We start from the raw sequence: 17,750 nt of genomic DNA on the forward strand, positions 1-17,750 counted from the left end.
GAGATACAAGTTACATCTCCTTTCATCAGGATCAGGGTCATTCAATATCTAAAACTTGTTTTAAAACGCAGGCAAAAGTTTCATTGTGTGCGTAAAAAAAGAATAAACCTATAGCTTCTTTTGATCCGTATTCATCACAGGCCTCTCACAAAAGCTGTCTTTTGATTTCGTCACGTTAAGTAACTGGGTAATCCAGATTTTGTTTTGGAAATTTGAATAGCCGTTTCCAAGCCTATTTTATACAAAATGACCAAAAAGGGAGACAATCCTGTTTTACTGTTTTGCAGTCAGATGAGTAGGGAAATCAGTGTGATTTTGTTGGATAGTGCATATAAAATAATCTTAATAATAATAATAATAATAACAATAATAATAATCGTAATCACAATAATGTTATTTGGTGCATGGTATTTGTTCAAAATAAAATTCTGAAGGGCGAACCTATGTACCAAGATCACGTGTAAAAAGCCAGCTTTCACTAGTGGCTTCTACTGACACAGAGATAGGTTTGACTGTATATAAACTCACTCTATCCCTCTAGTATTTTCTGACATTTCACAATTGTCTTTTTGCACTCATCGTATGTATATCTATTCTGATTACATTTCATGTCTGTACTGAATATGGTGCATTCTTTGTGAAGGTTCATTTTCCTCTAGTCTATTTCTTTATTTTCACTGATATGCAGCATTGTCTCTTGCAAATCTCATCAAGTAGATATTCAGATTTCTTTTACAAATTGTCTGCATTTTGTATTAAGTGTCTATTTTGCAGAGTACCACAAAATATTTTGTTCCATGGTATTTCTGAACATACTGCAATATATACTAATTGCAATTATATTTTGGATCAAAATTTTAATTTTTCTGGGGCAGGGGACTGATTATTTTTCTTCTGATTTCTAGCTCTCAAACATCTCAAAAAAAACAATCTTGCTCTGAATTATATAAAGATAACACCATACTAAATCCATTATATTATTTGAGAAAAAAAGGTTATTTTTTTGGGATAAAAGAAAGTGGGATGATTAAGCTTATACTACACACCCTGGAAAAGACAGAGCTGAAAACAGAGAGCTTGTTAATAAAACGACAGAAGAATTGACATGAAACCAACAATAATCATGCAAGACTAGTGATATAATAGTGACAAAATACAATGGTATGCACAACCGGAAAAAAACATCATAGTAAACTGGTGTACCAGTAATGCCGCACCTCCATTATTTTATTCTTGTATTCTTGTAACTGTCCCCCTCTTTCCATCAGATGGGCTTGTCAAGCCCAGGATGTTGGGACACCCTACAAATTCCTGCATTATATATTGGGAAGGCCTGCAAGTTTCAGTGTTGTTACCAATTTCTGTGTGTATATATAATATGAATGAAATAAATATATACAGGAACAAGTCAAAAATGCAAAGGCAGATCCCATAAACAGCCAGCAGTTGTTTAGTAAATTGAGCTAATGATGAGAAATTATTATGAAATCTAATGTTCTTGATGGAGAGACATTAGAGAGACAAACGTCACAAAAATAATATAGACCAAACTTTGCAATTAAGAAAAATTACCCGTCTGGTCAGGAAATTAAGGCAAAATATATATATATTTCAAGTAATGAACAAATGAAACTCTTCAAGGATTTTTCTTCTTCAGCATGTTAAATTAAAAATGTACACCGATAAACCATACATGCTTTGTAGGTTCATGATTACAACTAATAGAGCATACTTACAACATTTTGTGCCTTGGCTAAACAATTGTGGACAAGATGATCAAAGATATCTTTGAGAATTTGATGCTCTGCTGGGATTGGACCTTTATCAACCTCCTTTACTGGCTCTGGTACTGGGGCAGATGCCTGATAAAAAAAATTGAAATACTCTGTAAATGTGAAGGACAGCTGTTTTCATTTTTTCCCTGATAAACCAGTTACATCGATACTTCTTAATTAGGGACACACTGAAACTGGCAGAGCCCTATAGTAATCACATTCATCTATCATCACCTATCAACAACCTGCTTTCTGCAAGATAATTTTAGTCAGAATTGCTGGATTTAAATGACCAAATTTGGTTTGCAACTTTATACTTATGACACCTCAGAAGAGTTAAATTTCTGGCTTTTTATGTCATCATTTAGGAGTTATAGCTCCTGTTCATTCAGAACCTATTATACATCATAAGAACTCCTAGTGACAGCCCCATCTTGATTTGAGCATCCATTCAGGATAAGTAGCAATAACAGTATTTTAAATGTGGCCATTGTAGTAGCTATATTCGGTGTCCAAATAGCACTGTATGTAAAGTTTCACTGATATCCTCCAGGTAGTTTAGGAAAAGAAGTAATAACAACCTTGTGCTAATGGACAGATCGACTACAGATGACAGATGAGAGACAAAATACAACAAGCCACCTCATGTGTTCTTCTGGTCTATGTCCTGTAGAGCTAAATATGCTGTCTATATGCAGTGGAAATATATTTTATATTTAGGAAACATTCATTCTGACATGTTTTCAATATATATTAAGATTAATTTTGCTTGCTAGACATCATACTAAAACTGGGACTGCAGGCAACAATAACGTATTCCCTGATACCATACAGTGCAGGGGTCTCAAACTCAATCCACCGCAAGGGCCACACCACCTTTGTTATCTCTCATGACACGTTGTGATGCCAGTCATTTTTGCAGGCCACAGGATATGGCTTGGCGAGCTGCATGTGGCCCATGGGCCATGTGTTTGAGACCCCTGATACAGTGTAACATAATCGACTGTATACAGAGGCATGCATTAGAATAGTTATCTAGGTTACAATACTATGACACGATGTTCAATCCAGCTACCACAAGCATCATAAGAGTATCATTCCAACATAAAATATCTTCTAACTGAATGGTTTCATTTATGCTGATATACCTTACAAAACTTAATGGTTAAATGACTTGAGTGTATGAAGCTAGGAAAAGACTTGATATAAAGCCAGGAAAAGACTTGATATGAACCATGGAAAACACTTGTTGATATGAATCTGAACAATATAAGTTACTGGTTTATTATGTTTTGCTACAGCCTCATGCACAGCAGACAAAAATGACAGCCAATGAAATCTGTAAATGGGAAGTTTCTCTATCTACTGAGTATGATGGAAAGAAATTAATGAAACAAATGAATGTGGATACATTTATATTTCTCTGCAATAATTTGTTTTTTATATGCTGCTGGTGAAAATATACACTAAACGGCAGTATAGTGGGAGAGATCAAAATTTGTTAAATAATTATTTTAAAAAAAGAAAATAAAGATAGAACACTAGTATCATGCTGTTTTCTTTCAATCAAAATTGGTATACACTGGTATACTTTTGGTAATGGGGTCCATCTTTTTATCATGTTATATTCACTACTGCGCTTTAATGACAAAAGTTATAATGAAGATGAACAGTACCTACGTTTTGTTTTTAGTTTGCAGGGAAGCCAAATTTTATATGTCAGGAATGATTAGCCTCATCTACAGTATTTACCATGGTAAAATAATCACCCTACCATAAACAGCATGGACACATATCTGCCATCAATGTGGCTAGTTGCTCTAGGTCTAAGATGTTTACTTGAAATGAGAAACAGATTGAATATTGTAGATATTCACAGGATGGTGAACAATGAACAACAGAAAATACATGACTGCTCCAGTTGCCTAAGTGGTTAGAGCATCAACCTTAGATGCAGGATGTCACGGGTGAGAACCCCAACCGAGTCATTTGAAAAACTTATAAAAACTGTACTTACAGCTGCCTCGCTTGGTGCTTAGCATTAAGAGGTTAGTGTTAGGACCGGTCAGACTGGTGTCAGGATAATGTGACTTTGTGGGACATAATGCTACATGTCTGCGGCATGATGCCCCAGTTTTAGACAGCACTATAAACTGCCACACTGCAGACATCGTAGCAATATAAGTGAAATTTTTAAACTTAAGTTAAAATTACAAATCATACAGAAAATATAGTACAGTGGTTACTTATGATAAAGTACCTCAGTATACCTCTGTCCCTGTAAAAAGTGCTCGTGTGATCATGAATACAATCAAACTGAACAAAAATATTTTATCATAGTTACTTGAAATAGTTTATGTAATGTTAATTCTAGGCTAATGAAAACCAATTATAAAATGGTTTCTTGTAATTAAATATCCTATTTGTTTTGCATATGTATGCACTATTATGACAGCCTTGCAGGAATATCTATCAAAATATGGATCATTCATATACAAAACAGATCACTTTTACAGCTCTCGTCGTCAGTTTTATACAGCGGAAGCACTGTTTGTGGAGGGAAGATTACAGTTGCTGATATTTCTTGCAATCTTCAACAGGACATATGCCAATAAATTTAGAAAATAAAACTTAGTTTATTATTAAATTGGAGTCACATGCTTTCAAGGATTACATTTTAATTTCTTTTCCAGCATATATTCCCTGAGCAACAATTAAATGAACAGTCAATGACGAAGAGAAATTTCCCATTTACAGACAGTAAGTATGTATGATCTCACCTTTGCTGGATGGTTCATATCTGAGGAATGTGGTAGTGGAGTCTGCACTATCTATTAAATATGTGAAAAAACAAAATCTCAAACAAAACAATGACAAAGAAAAAGTTAAATTCATACATGCTGAAATGTTTCAAGTTATAAAAGGTTAGACAGGAAAAATAACATTCTGATTGGTTAGTAGAAAAGCAGATAAGCTTGGTAATAAAAAATTGTGACAATCTGTCCATATCTGTTCCTAATTCTTTTTTTATACAAATAACATTTATTTAAGCTGTGGTAGTTTGGAGTAATGCTAGAGTACACCTCCCCTGGATAACTCGCACACAATGGGGTCCACAAACATAGACCGCACTATAAGCGAGGGGCGCCCAAAAATTGAAAAAATCTGCTTATACAGAGTAGGAACTGGGCTGTTTAATGACTGAATCCTCCTTTTACAATTACGTCGATAATAATTGTTAATAACGTGCTTTTTCTAATGAAGTCATTCATTATTCTGTATAAATAACATTTATTTTCAAAATTTCCAACATGTGAAAGATTGTTCCAACTGGTTTCAACAACCATCATGTGTACGCTAAAACATGTATTATGTCATTGCTTTTTGTTTTGTTGATTAGTCTGATTCCCAGAGTGGAATTAAATAGGATATTAGCAAGTTGGGAGTCAACGTAGCTGGAAACTAGACTATCTGTTGATGTACCACCAAACAAGATTCCTTTTTATTCAAAACCTAGCGACTTTTGTTTCGTAAGACAATTGCCTATGTTGAAAATCAATTTTGTATTGTTCAGTTAGTACAATATTGATGTCATGATTTCACTGAAAGTATGAGTGAAACTTCTTATCATCCTTGAGGATATCTCTAAATGGCAGTTCAGAAATTCTCTGAAAATCACTTGCCAACAATGGTCTGTATCTGTGAAAACAAGCTCTTTATTTTATGAAGTATTCATTTTGCTTGGTTGCCCTGCTATCTTTGATCACAGTTATGAAGGAGTTGGCTAATTTCAGGTAGCTTATGCTACATACACAATAACATTTATAACAGTGTTCGACTAATCAAATGAAGTGAGTTCACCCAACATATGACCGGGGCAACTATATTTTAATTATGTAGGATTTGCGTGCCTTTTAACATTTTTATATATATTCCACCTCCTTTATTTGATTCAAAAGACAAAAGACATAATTAACGTGATAATACAAAGGAGGCCAGCTTTTAATTCAGCGCAACAATACAACAAGTACTTCCGCAAGTCAGTTATCAAAACATGGTTGGCACTTAATTAGGTTCTCAGAGAAATGCTTGTGGACATTAGCTGTTACGGTAGATTGATACATTTTACGTTTAAATACACAATGCATTTATGATGATTACGCTTAAGTGGAAGTAAAAGAATTAAAACACAAATTTCACTTAATAAAAATTATTTAATTGGCATTTAAATATTAATGTACTGCATACACTAGGCATAAGTGACATTTTCATTGATCAAAATTTCCTTGAATGTTTTCAATTACAGTGTACTAAATATGTTTGGTAAAAAAAATGTAACCAATTATATGACTTCTAATGGGATCCACGCCTGACCCCGCATTATAAGCTGGTTTGCGAGTTATCAGGGCGTTTGTTATCGAGGGAGTGGTGTAATTTCATTTCTTGACAGAAGCAATTAATGTAGTCAAGAAACTAGACCTATTTATCATTGAAATTTTTAAACATATTTACATGAGGCACTCATATAAGATATTCTTTGGTGCTTTCCACAATGGATTTTTAATATAATTGGAAAAGCATTTTAATAGAATTACAATGGTCATTAAATTAAGGTGCTTCAGAAATGACAATTCTTTTGGCTGACATCTACTGACAATATAAGCATCACATGAATCTAGGTTACTGTGATATATTTCTGCAGAGAGACTGATGCAAGGTATATCTCAACTTACTATATAGGTTTCATGGATTTAGATTCCTGTCCCCTTTTTCCTGCACAGTGAATGATGTACGGTATAGCCTGATCTATTTCAATAAATTAACTTTTAAAATAAAAACTTCTGTGACCTATTTCCTGCTGAGTGAATGATGCAGGGCATACCATAACCTATTTAATGAATATGCTATATAAATCAAAGTGTGCTATGACCTATTTCCTGTACAGTTCTACAATTTTTACCATTTGTTCAAAATAAAATTTTCAACACCTACCGATAGATACTATTTGAGGATGTTTAAGCAAGATGGTCAATATACTCCTAACTTAGACCATAATGGAGTCATTTCATCCTAAAATTTTATGACCTTTGAAAACTGGCATACAGATTACATAAACATGAAAATTACTGTAAGAAATAATTCTAACAGCAAGGTGCAACAAGGTCAAAGAACTTACAAATGCATACAACAGCATAGCACAAGATCCATTAGACTTTCTGAAAAGCTTTAAGCATCAAAAACAGCTATGGATGAAAATGTACCCCTGCCCAAAAAAAACCCAACCACAAACCTACTTATATTCAAATACATGTTCTTATTTAATAGTTCTAAGCAATATCTTGTCTGTAAAACTAGAAAGTGGCAATAATTATGACAGTATACCTCTATTCTTTACTATAAAAATGAACCTGAATCTCAGCAGAAATGATGCATTAAAAATCTGCAAATATGCAATAAACTGTTATCAACAGCAAAAAGTCAGTATCTCTGAACAGGGATGGGGAGGGAATAATGCATACTTGTTTACATGCAAAGAAGATACATAAGGAACCTATAAAAAAAAATCAAATAGGTGGAAAATCAATTTGCCTTGATTTTTTTGGCTGAACCTTTTTTTGTGTGACAACAGATTCAAGCAATGATAGAATCATAAAAGTTTAGTCACAAAATTAAATTCTGCAGGACATCAATAAACCTAAAACTTCATTATTAGAAAATAAGTAGGTTTACAAATTTTGAAAGTTCATGGTTTAACAAGGCTCATGCCCAAAACCTTCCAATACTTCTAGTAGTACATAACTGCATGCATTATTGAGTCTTCTTCTGCTGTATTATTAATGGATTCTTACTTACAATGCATGTCTACAACAAATAAGACATGACAGGAAGGCAGTCTAAACTGCTAATAACATTAACACATTTTCTTTAATAAAATATATGTTTTTCAACTTTGGCATTTACCTAAACTATCACAACAACATTTACAAGCTGACACCGACTCATCTTTTTAAAGACTCAGATGGTCATCTTGAGCATGCATAGTGAAAAACCATAAACTGAATGAAGTTAACTGTGATGACAAAAAAAACCATCTTCCCCCACACAGTTAAAGACAATTCATTGCAAACTCACCTTTTGTACTTCGTTCTGGTGTTCCTGTGGGTTATACAGGTTGGTATAGCCAAGGGGTGCTCCTGAGGGCACCTGCTCATTTGGTAAGGGTTGCTGTCCATCAAACCCATAAATTGGGGAAGTAATAGGTGCTAAAGCTTCAAATGGAGTCTTCTGCTAAGAAGATAGAACAGCATGATTAATAGCAATAAATGTTTGCTTATAAGTTATACAAGAAAGATGTTTATACAGAAATGCCTAGGATCAATGAAAGGTATCTTTTATAAACATAATCTTTCAAGTATCATCAAGATAAAGGCTGTGTACCAAAATTGGTTAAGATCCAATAATTCCCATTTGAGTTATTTTGCAGAAACAAAAACTATTTGTGGATTGACAGGACTACTATTGGGTTTGGCCAATTTAGTCAAGTGGGGCTGCAATAAGTTAGAAAACAGCTTTTAGTGCCCATAAAATTCGACTACGCAGATCAGGAAATGGCAATATACATTTGTCAAAATAACATAAGAAATTTCACAACCGTGACAAATAGCTACAAACAGCCTCACATGACATAACTCAAATAGCAATCTTATTCAAGAAGTCAAGGTTATGTATGAAGTAGTCTTTAATGGCACCCAAGCACAATAAAGACCATATGGTACTAATTAAAAATAAATTTCCTAAAATGAAAAGATGATGCACTACACAAAAACTTAAGACAAACACTTTCAAATAAATGCAAGTGTAAAGTACAATAAAATAATATTATAAAAGGTAAAGATGGCAAATATCTGTAAAAGGTATATATAATCAAAGGTACAGTTAAATCCTCAAAACTTATGGTCAAAATCTGTAATATAACCACATTCCCTCAAATATTCCTGATTTTCTTAGGTGGTTAAATCTTACAATTATAGGGCAAATTTCTAATGAAAAACAGAGGTTACAACTTTAAAAGTGTGTTAACAAAATATCAACTGAACGTAACCTAGTTGTTCTTAATGCAAATCTCTTAATGCTATTTGAAAGGCCATATGCATAGCTAGCTTGGCTGGCTTCAGCAAGCTGATAAATTGTTCTTAATGATTGTTTTGTAGAATTTTCCACAGTTCTATGGCACTCTCTCAGAGAAATATCCCTGCTCCCAAATGCACATGATCTGATGACTAAGCATGGCATGTAAGAGTTGATGTCCTAAAATTAAATGTTTGCAAATATTACACAACATACCTCCCATCTTGGTGTTGTGTTGTAACCATATGTATTGTGACAGCCAAGATTTTTGTAACTTTGCATCAAATTGTGGTTTCTACTTTGGCGATTAAACTAACCTGGCATCCAATATAATGTTTGAATTACCATCCTCCATTTGTCAAGAAACTCTGCTTCATACATCACTTTTCATTATGCCATTCACTTTACACATCTGTGCTGGTACTGACTTGAAGTTGAAAAGAATCAGTAATTTTCCACCCTGCCCTGCTGAACTCACCTTCAGGAAATATGTGCCCTTTTGCTAATAGTAAGAAAGGGCATCCACTGCAGAACATTTCTATCATACTTTCTTTTAAATAACTAATTATTGTGATTTCCTGGCATCCTTTCTGTATTAAGCTACATCTGCATACTTTGGAATGATAGAGGTATTGTGATCAAATAAGTATCCTTGCTTTATAGCATTTTTGACTCTTTTTATTTAGATTATCTTAACAGTTAAATAAAAGTTTAATACTGCACTGAGTGCATTTTCATGTTTGACTGAGAACCCATTTGCAGGAGTTCTCTGGCATCAGTGGTTTCCACGTCTGTAAATTGATACATTTTTGTGAGATCTGCACACTTGCACTCCCTGGCCACTTTTCTTAATTTTTTAAGTTGTGTGCACAAGCTTATCATAGGAGAAATACTGTATTCCATGAGAGTGCCATAGTTTCTTCCTTGTACATGTGTTAGTTTTTTTTGGACATAGAGTTATGTACAATTCAAGATTAGAAAAATGCAATGTAGTAAAGATCAATTTTATCATTCCTCACATCCAGTGCATCCGTTCTCACAGGTTCATAAGAAGGTGGGAAATATATTCCTATCTGGTTATGTGACCAATGTTACAATCTTGATTTAGTAATGTACAACTCATACCCTAATGCTTTAACACTCATTTAAATCAAATGAACCCTATATGGCTGTGAGCCATATGAAATCTTTCTGACAAACTATATACAAAAATGACTATTCCCAGAAAATTGTAAATTTTAGCAGTATTCTTACTGTCACTTTCTTTTCCTTAACAATTGGTGGGTCATTCCATGCCTTGTCTGGCTTAATGTCCATAAAAGATGCCCTGTGTGGAGCTGAAGGTTGGTGACTGCCATGCTGTTGTGATCGAGGACCATCTGTAACATACAAACAGCATTAATGTGCACTTATGAGTGAGATATAACCTGAGTTTTGAATCTGTTCTGATGCTAGATCTCATATACAGGTTCCAATTACAAGTGTAATGAAAGCAGAGAGACAGACACAGCCATTCTAATAAGACAGCAAAATATAAAATAGAATCATACCCTCTACTTGCTCAAAATATTTTCACGCAATAAGATTTATGTAAAATTGCACACCTCAAAATATGGAAACAAAAGTTAAGAAATCAAACTCATTCAACATCTTATCAATATAAGTCTGCTTACAAAACTGGATAAAAATCCACTTCCAATAAAGTTCTCTTGAAGAAACAAATTGTTAAAAGCCGAGTTCTGCCAATTTCATTAAGTTCGTCTCTAATTATATTGAATGTGTGATCAAAGATCTATGCAAACAATTCTGTCTTTTGAGGCCATTACTTCTGATATATAATGAATTATTATACTCATAAAACCTACTATTACAGATGGTAAACCTACAGTAAATTGCAAACATCATTTTTTTTTAAAGGGAAGGTCCATTTTGCCGGACCAAAGAATTCTGTCTGTTCTTCTTTATGAGACCAATTCTGTTCATTAAAATTTGTTGGATAAACAAGAATCTCTGAAAGAGTTTATATTCTCAGCTGCATAAACGAAAGACCACCGATTCAGTGTCATCAATTTTGGTTGACTGCACTGGGTACACTTCCAGCTATTCACATTCATGATCAGATGTTATGGTACAACTAGTCCCCTTATTATAATGATTTGGAGGATAATATGAGCTTCTGATTCATTTTTGGAATATATCTGTAATACAGGAGGTATTGGAAATGTTGCAGTAAAAATATGACTGTCATTAAAATGTGATCATTTTAAATAAAGAAAGAAAATAACAGTTTCATGTTCTTTATCATATAAATACAAAAAATTGGGAGGTCAGAAAAAATAAAGTTGAACATTACATTAATGATGTCACTTACCTGGTGAAGGGGGACCGTATGGCTGAACTCCAGATGATTGTGTGGGTGGGATAACATATGAAGTTCCACTGAAATTACATTTTAAAAAATTGATTACTGTGTAACTGAGTAAAACTAGTCCCGAACATGTAACAGATGTACTGGATAACATGTAGAAGCAGAAATATCTTATGTCCACTGACATAAAGGACACTGACATTTTGTAGAACTCTTTATATACAGGGGTACAGAGTTCAGAAAAAGCCAGAGATATGACAATACTGAAAATCAGAGAGTAAAACTGTATGCATGTAAAAGGTGCAAGTACACTGCTCACATGCTTTAGTGCACCTAGGTAACTCATAAACCTACTTCTAATGCAGAGACAGGTGTTGATCTCATTTTATTTTACAGACCAGGCAAAAAAATGGACTTCTATTTTGCTTAACATTAAAGAATCACAATTGCAACTGGCATATGAATGCATAACGTATCACAAGTTTATCACTGAAAATGCCAAATAGTTGTGCACAAATTTGTTATCATCATCACAAAATTCACAAATTATAATAAGAAATCGTATATTTTACAGCATTTTCTTTAATAAAATATTTTTTCAATGAATAATACTGTATTTTATGTAAATTAATGAAAAGATTGGTAAATGCCTACTAGTGGCAACATTGTATAAAATAAATACCAATTCAAGCAGAATTGTTATTTGAAATTCATGCTTCTTTTTCAATTTAATTTTTTAACTGGGTTTCAATGTAATTATCATAAATTCAAATGTGAAAAGAGTCAACAGCCACTGGCATGTGCAATCAATGAAGAAGTAGCGGCTTTGAAGACAGCTGTCCAGCGGAATTTTCTATTGCTATCATACTGATACAATTGGCTCTGCTGATTTCCAACCAAAAGTCTAGCTTTAGTTCATTTGTCTTTGTTTACAAAAGACACAGATGCTTTGATACTGAAAGAGTGGCAATGCCAACTTTACTGATGCACTAATTTGTGGGTACTGCAAGTCAGCTTGATTTATAGTAAAAGCTTATCAACTTTATCCTGAGATATAACATCCAACAATATTAAAGTCAATTATGAGAATATTTCTGTAAGACAAATGAGACTAATTTTCATGATTCAAAAAAAGCTGTTTGCATCCTCCCTGCATTGTTAATGTTAACCAAAATGTTTTCCTCTCAATCCTACACCTTCACTTATGCTGTAGTTTATGTTTAGGGACCCACTGTTAAGGGTGAAGTGTATGCACCAAAAATTACATCTCTACCTCACAGCCATGTGCCAGGGCGAATGGCCAAAATATCAAAGTCAGTATGATGCTTTCTGACATTACAAGTTTTTGCTGTACTTTTGTTTAGTAAAATCAGCCAAATTGGAAGGCAGACTGGCATCATTTGTCTTTTGTCAGAATGTGTTATGAAATATGAAGTTTGGTTAGGTTCTGTTGATTAGTTTTGAGAAGTCATTTAAAGATCTTTCTATTTTTAGCAACTGCAGCCATATTTGAAAGAGGACCTGTATCATTTGTGTTTACTCAAACCAGATAATCAGGAAATTTACCAACATGAGTGTTGTTTCCTTTATGAACCGATGAAATGACAGTAACGCTTCTTTAATTTTCAACTGATTATACAGAGGATTAACTTACACATGCGATACTGCATTTGAAGTGAACCAACCACTTTAAATGAGCTGTCACAGTATTTAAACAACAAAATATATATGATCACTATAGAATTAGATGTCAAGCAAGTTGATATTTACTCAGTGGATAAAATGCATGTGTGTGTGTGATTTGGATTTTTAACATAGCTTTAACAATTTTTCAGTCATATCACTATGATGTCTGCAGTGTGGGAGTATACAGTGATGTCTAGTACTTGGGTATCATGATGCAAACATATAGCATATGTCCCACCCAGTCACATTATCCTGACACCAGGCCAACCAGTCTTAATGCTAACCCCTTAATGCTGAGCGAGAAGCAAGGCAGCTAATAGTACCATTCTTATAAGTCTTTGGTATGACTCAGCTGGGCTATGAACCCATCACTTCCCACATCAGAGACGGACGCTCCAATCAGAGCGGTCATCTGCATCATTTGTAAAAATTTTGAAGGCCTTCATGCAAGGATTCTTCATGTCAAATCTGGCCAAATCCTACTCAGTGATTAAAGATTGTATTATTTCTTTCTGTAACTGAGGGCATATAAGATCATGGATTGGTATAAATTGTACAAAACTGAATGGATGCTTTCTGTCATATTGGTCAAATATTGTTCAGTGATTTCTTGGAAAAGGTCATTTAAAAGTTTGTCTAATTATAGTGATGATAGCAATATTTGACAATGGATTGGAAACTTCTGTAAAATAATTTATGTTTTCTGACAATTGGTAAAATTCTGTTCAGTGATTTTAAGAACTCATTAAATTTTTTTCCTATTTTTAGTACAGGCAGTAATATTTAAATTTGGATCAGCATCATTTGTAGGAATCTGAGAGACCATTATGCTAGGATACTTTCAAATTTTCCCCAAATTCTGCTCAGTGGTTTTTGTGAAAAGTTGATGGAAATTTTTAACAAAATTATTATCAGTGGTGGCAATACCCAAGACGGTTTGAAATTATTTTTAAAAATCTGAGAGGCCTTCAGGTGTGAATGCTTTCTAACAAATCTGATAAAATTCTGTTCAGTGGTTTTGGAAAGAAAGCATTTAAAGGTTTTTCTGTTTTTGGCAATCTTGGCCATGTTTAAAGGTGGATCAACATCACTGACATTACCTGAAAGGTCCTTGTTGCAAGATCCTTTGCATCATATTTGGTCACATTCTGAGCACTTAATGTTAAGTTGCTTAAATATTTCTCTTTATGTAGTAATGGTACCTATATTTGATGGCATATTTGGATCATTTTTAAAACCTTAAAAGATCTTCAGACTATGGAACTCTCTTCAAAATTTGGGTGAAGCTGAAAACAGCAATTTTTGATGGATGGATTATGCTACATGGATACACAGTCATACCTGAAGCAAATATTGGAAGGTATTGTTGTAAAAAATTCCCAAAAAATGACATAAAAACCTAAGGCAAAAGTATAAACTACTTAAAATACAGGATCAAATGTTCTCTACATAAATCACACCTCTCAAAAAGTTAACATCTCCTTAGTTTGAATATCATCATGTGATGCATGTCATGGCTAACAGGTTGCCTCAATTATTGGCCTCTTATGACATGCAGGAAGGAGTATTGGACCTATTCTATATCTCCGAGCCTTCATGAGAAGCACAAAGCTGTATTTCACTGATGACTCAATGAAAAACTGTACAAAAATGTATAAATGACTATACAGATATGTTCACATTCTTCAGAGAAACAACAATGAAAAATGGATCACTTCAGCTCTCAGATGTAACAGGCTTCAGGAAGCTAAATCAATAACAATTTAAGACCATACATTCAGGAGGCAAAGTAAGAATAACATTTTCAAGGCCACCATGGTGGCCCTACTGTAAGTCACATCAGAACACTTTTCATTTGGATCAAACTGACACAATAAAAAATCCCATGTCAATATGACTTTCCATTCAGTGGTTATAACAACATTTTCAAGACAGATACAAAGGCAGCAACAATGTAGCAACATTTTCATTTACAACCAGCTGGACATAAGAAGTCTTTGGCTGAGAGCCCCATTCTGACATATGACCATCTATGCAGGAGGAACTGCAATAACAAACATTTATGAGATGACCACAATACTGGAGGTCAGATCAGCACCATTTTCAGTCAGTCCCAACTAGACATCAGAAAAGTCTTCTGGTAAAAACACCATGTTGGTATGACTTTACTTTAGGAAAAGTAGTGGAAAACGAGATTTGCAAGATGGCTGCTGTGGTGACAACATTGGTTATCAGATTGGCACCAGTTTCATCTAGATCCAACTAGACATTATAACAAGTCTATCAGTGAAAACCTCATGTTCATATGAACATCCATTCAAGAGGCAGACAAGATATCAAGATGGCCAACATGGTGGCCACATTGGATATAAAAGTGGCACCATTTTCAGTCAGGACCAACTAAACCATGGGGTGAATGTGTGTGAAAAGTGTCATGGCAATTGTTAAAGTAGTTTAGGAGTAGTATTGATAACAAATGTGCTGACAGATGATGGACGATGGACAACAAGCCATCCAAGATGCTCTTCTGATCTTTGACCAGTGGAACTAAAAATGAGATCTTCCCATCATTATTTTTAGCCTATCAGCAGACTTCATTCCCCTGTGTCAGGAATTAATATACCACCTCATGCAGTTTCTTCCACAGCTCACAAAATAATTATTTATATGTGACCAATTACTATTAGTGACAGTATTATTTACCTGTAGTAGTTTTGCTGCGAGTACTGCAGCTGTTGCTGTGTTAAGTCCTGTTGATAGCCTGGTGCTGGGTACGTACTTACACCGTATGCTGAACCTGAGGACTGAGGATAGTGAGGATACTTCTGGGATAGAGGACCTGAAGTGAGGACAACACAGGTTTGGGTAATTGAACAGGCATGAATATGATATATATTTGGTACAAGCATGTAGGTACAACAAGTCATTTCCTTGCTCTTGATTAATCAGGTTCAGAATGAACTTTTTTGCTCAGTGCAAGAAAGAATAGTACACATGATACCTTGTCCTGATCTAAACATGCATGACTATGTAGATATTAATCTTAGCTGCCAAAAGATCTCGACATATTTTGTAACAACAGGAGAATCTTCAAGAATATGAAATGATTCCTTTAATTAATGAAGTCTGGGTTACAGGTTAAAAAAATTTCAAGTCTGCTACTTTTTGTTGCTTTAAGAAAAAAAAGAAGAAAAAATCAGCATCTGGGTGATTGTTCAAAAATTTAACATACATGAAAGCCAATGCATTAATTTCACTCTAGTTAAGAACCAGTAAATCAAGATACTTGCAATGCAAGTGGATTGGAACATAACACAGTCACAAAAGGCATGTTAGTGGTGTCATAATACATGTCAAGAGGAACATGTAATTCAAAACCAGAAAGAAAGCTTACATATAAAGTATTGCAATGAGGCAAATGGACTGTGAATGGACTCAAGGATAAACCAACAAATTCAGTTATTGGCATACTAAAGGAAACAAAAGCATTTTTATTACAATAAACCTGTTTATAATGGGCATTAATGGGACATAATACTAACAAGCCGACAGGTGTCCTTTACATCAGGAAACTGTCTGATGCACACAGAATATTTCATACAAATTTGTTAAATGTTTTATTCCAGTTCAGGATTAAATCTCATGAATTTATACATCCATATATTCTGGTTTAAAAACATCTGAATGAATTACATCATCCTTAATATCAGTTAAAGCAATCATCAGAACTGGCGCAATACAATAATTTATCTAAATAATTCAGAAACCCACATTGTGACAATGTAAGTATAGATATATTCTGGATAAAAAGTTGTATTAACCAGGTATCAACTACATTGTGTGTGTGGTTTTTTTTGCATCAAAATAATATTATATTGCAGGATAGTATATACAAATTAGGAGGTTTAGATTAATTGAAATTAAGTGTGTGTGTATATATATATATATATATATATATATATATATATATATATATATATATATATATATATATATATATATATATATATATATTTTTTTTTTTTTTCATCATTTACCTTTAGCAACTGGTGCAGGTGTTGGCAGGGTTTGTGACATGACTGGCACATTATTGTAGGCTGTCACTGGTGTGGTCATTGGACCATTCTGGTATGATCCTGAATACTGGTTTTGGCTGGCATAGCTGACACTGCTAGTGGTTGATGTAGCAAAGCCTCCATTTGCCTGAGACTGGTATGTTTTCACTTGAGGCTGAGATGGCTGAGTAGGGACTTTGCTGACTTGCTGTTGAGCTCCAGGACCATGTATGCTGACCCTCTTGATGGGAGCAGAAGCACTGTTCCCTGAGATTGGTTGTCCTAGAGCCTGATAAAGTCTGTCCTGAAGAATTGCAAGCTTTTCCTGAAGGAAAAAGAAATTAGTCTTTTTATATTTAACTAGTATTTACTGAAAATGAAGAAATCATAGCTGCCAATGACAGAAATATGCCCAAGCAAATAAATGTTGGGCAATAAAAAAAACTTGACTAGGAGGTCCAAATCTTAAAATATGGTCAATTTCTGTTATAAGGTTTATCCACTTTTTAGAAATGGCAATCATATTTGATGGCAAATCAAACATCTGTTATAAATTTGAAAGCACTTAACACTGGAATGCTTTGTATCATTCTGCTATGCAGTTTCTTCTAGGGAGAAATTTAATGTCTCCATTTTTAATAACAAAAACCTTATCCAATGGTGGATGCTATCATATGACAAATCTGAAAGGTCTCATCATGACCTGATACTTTCCGTCAAATTTTGTTCACTGAATTT

The 17,750-nt window shown here is 34.0% G+C and overlaps 1 protein-coding gene across 3 annotated transcripts in view; it reads right to left on the reverse strand.

Annotated features, from left to right (window-relative positions):
- Positions 1-17,750, reverse strand: part of LOC149803411 (protein transport protein Sec31A-like) — a 78,103-nt gene that overhangs the window by 14,406 nt on the left and 45,947 nt on the right. The window contains exons 20-26 of one of the 3 annotated variants that reach the window (XM_089953111.1): positions 16,995-17,337; positions 15,661-15,796; positions 11,275-11,342; positions 10,158-10,282; positions 7,908-8,060; positions 4,556-4,606; positions 1,737-1,862 (exon numbers count right to left, since the gene is read on the reverse strand). In XM_089953111.1, the coding sequence (XP_089809237.1) occupies positions 1,737-1,862; positions 4,556-4,606; positions 7,908-8,060; positions 10,158-10,282; positions 11,275-11,342; positions 15,661-15,796; positions 16,995-17,337 (1,002 nt within the window). Of the gene's footprint in view, positions 1-1,736; positions 1,863-4,555; positions 4,607-7,907; positions 8,064-10,157; positions 10,283-11,274; positions 11,343-15,660; positions 15,797-16,994; positions 17,338-17,750 lie in introns of all 3 variants that reach the window. The other 2 variants (XM_089953110.1, XM_089953112.1) reach the window with 2 other exon arrangements.

This window comes from Sinohyriopsis cumingii, chromosome 3 (genome assembly GCF_028554795.1).
Source record: "Sinohyriopsis cumingii isolate HCF-2022 chromosome 3, ASM2855479v2, whole genome shotgun sequence".
NCBI lineage: Eukaryota > Metazoa > Mollusca > Bivalvia > Unionida > Unionidae > Sinohyriopsis > Sinohyriopsis cumingii.